The sequence below is a fragment of the Sinocyclocheilus grahami genome, unplaced genomic scaffold (genome assembly GCF_001515645.1).
Source record: "Sinocyclocheilus grahami isolate Dianchi unplaced genomic scaffold, SAMN03320097.WGS_v1.1 scaffold43.1, whole genome shotgun sequence".
NCBI lineage: Eukaryota > Metazoa > Chordata > Actinopteri > Cypriniformes > Cyprinidae > Sinocyclocheilus > Sinocyclocheilus grahami.
The window spans coordinates 340746-342959 of record NW_015505222.1 but is presented as its reverse complement, the minus strand read 5'-3'; the positions used below and the strand labels follow the sequence as shown (position 1 = coordinate 342959).

Genomic DNA, 2214 nt, shown 5'->3' with positions numbered 1-2214 from the left:
CACACATATATATATATATATATATATATATATATATATACATATTAGTGCTGTCAACCGATTAATCGTGATTAATCGTATCCAAACTAAAAGTTTTTGTTTACATAATATATGTGTGTACTGTATATTTATTATGTTTATATAAATACACACACATGCACTTATATATTTTGAAAATATTTAAATGCATTTACATGCATATATTTATATTTATATAATTTATATTATATTATATATAAATAATGTTTTACTTTTTATGTAATGAATCTAGAATATATGAAAGTTCCAAAAAAAAACTTTTTCATGATATTATATATATATATATATATTAGATGCACCTGTATATGTATATGGGTTATTTATTCAAAGATTGATTATGTAGTACGTGCTGGATTTTATTTATTTATTTATTTTAGAAATAATATTATTAATTATTAAATAACAAGAGAAACCAGTAAATGAACACTGCACAGTCGCCCTCTAGCGGTGCTCTACTGAAACTCGAGGAACACGAACGCACTCGTACAGAGGCGCGCGGAAAGAGGGCGTGTCCTGAAGCGAGTCCCAGCTTGTCATTGGTTGTCATATGATTGACGTGCTGACGTGGCGTGAGCGCTCAGGAAGTTTTAATGTATCGCTGTTGTGTTTGAGGTAAGAGCAGTCGCAGTAACTTCATCAGCTCACCTTTTTATGGTTAAATGTGTTTGTTTATCAGTTTCTTTCTTTCAGCTGAAACGAGTGTTTCATTCTTAGGGACGAAAACATGAGCACAAATTGCCCAGGGTTTGTAAATGATGAGCTGCAGTTTACTGTTGATGAATATGATGCTGTGCTGCTGGTTTGCTCTTGCATGCTGTGTTTGATTTGACTTAAACTGGTCATGAAGTTTTTCTCAGTTGTCAGTATTGTTAACTGGAGACTGAGATAACCAATGGCATGTAAACTACCGTTCAAAAGTGTGTTATGATTTAAAAAAAAAAAAAAAAAAAAAAAATTATATTAATTATGATGATATAATATAATTATATTTTTATAATGTAATTAAAATGATGTAATAAATTGATCAAAAATGACAGTAAAGGCATTTATATTTTATATAACAATTATATTTCAAATAAACGCTGTTGTTTTGAATGTTCTATTCATCAAATAATCTTGAAAAAAAAAGTGTATCAAGGTTTCCACAAAAATATAACTGTGTTCAGCATTGATAATAATCAGAAATGTTTTTTTCGAGAAGCAAATCAGCGTATTAGAATGATTTCTGAAGATCACTCATTTTTACAATATATTCACATAGAAAACACTTATATTAAATTGTAATATTTCAGAATTGTACTGTTTTTATTGTATTTTTGATCAAATAAATGCAGCCTTAGTAAGAATTCAAAAACATTGAGCAAAAGATTCAAAAACATAAAAAAAGTATTTTGAGCGGTAGTGTATTTTCAGTATTTGACACACTGGACTTACGTTATGCTTCGTTAAAAATAGTTTTAAACACTAATAGAAATGACTGAGTTGTAAACGTGCTATAATGACACAGATTTTGAGGCATGTTAATGAACTGGCTTGTTTAGAGGTGATGAAGGTCATGAAGATGATTGACAGACAGACTTACTCGTGTGTGATGGTCAGCGTTGACATCAGTACTCAGTGTTCATCAGTCATCGTCAAGATTCATGTGATGTTGAACGCAAGCTTCATTGACATGAATACTCGCATCAGTGTCGTCCGACAGAATTAGACAGCCGGTTTTGTTCTCTCGCTGTCTCTCTCTCTCTCGCAAACACACACAATAGCAGATGAAAAGAATGGCTGAGCCTGTTACAAACTGCTGGCACGGCTTTCATGCCGTGTGTGTGTGTGTGTGTGTGTGTGTGTTGTTTTCATGTGTAGCTAGTTTAATGTTGGAATAATAGTTTTTAATGCTGTGTGTGTGCAGTGTGATCACAGTGTGTGTGTGATTTTAGATGTGTGATGTGTTACAGAGGGTGGGTGTGTGTGTGTGTGTGGGTGTGTGTACAGGTTTATATATCCTGGTGGGGACTTAAACCTGACTACACACAGACTCATGGGGACTCGTGTCACGGTGGAGACCTAAATTGTGGTCCCCACGGGTACAAAAGCTTATAAATCACACAGAATGGAGTGTATTGAAAATCTGAAATAGCAGAAAGTCTCCTGTGAGGGGTAGGTTTAGGGGTAGGGTTG

At 33.3% G+C, this 2214-nt stretch overlaps 1 protein-coding gene across 1 annotated transcript in view; it reads left to right on the top strand.

Moving 5' to 3' along the window:
* Positions 1-1537: 1537 nt before the first annotated feature.
* LOC107582339 (phosphatidate phosphatase LPIN2-like) overlaps positions 1538-2214 on the top strand; it is a 13051-nt gene continuing 12374 nt past the window's right edge. Inside the window, exon 1 of the mRNA XM_016268136.1 lies at positions 1538-1684. Coding sequence (XP_016123622.1) covers positions 1538-1684 — 147 coding nt within the window. The remainder of the gene's footprint in view (positions 1685-2214) is intronic.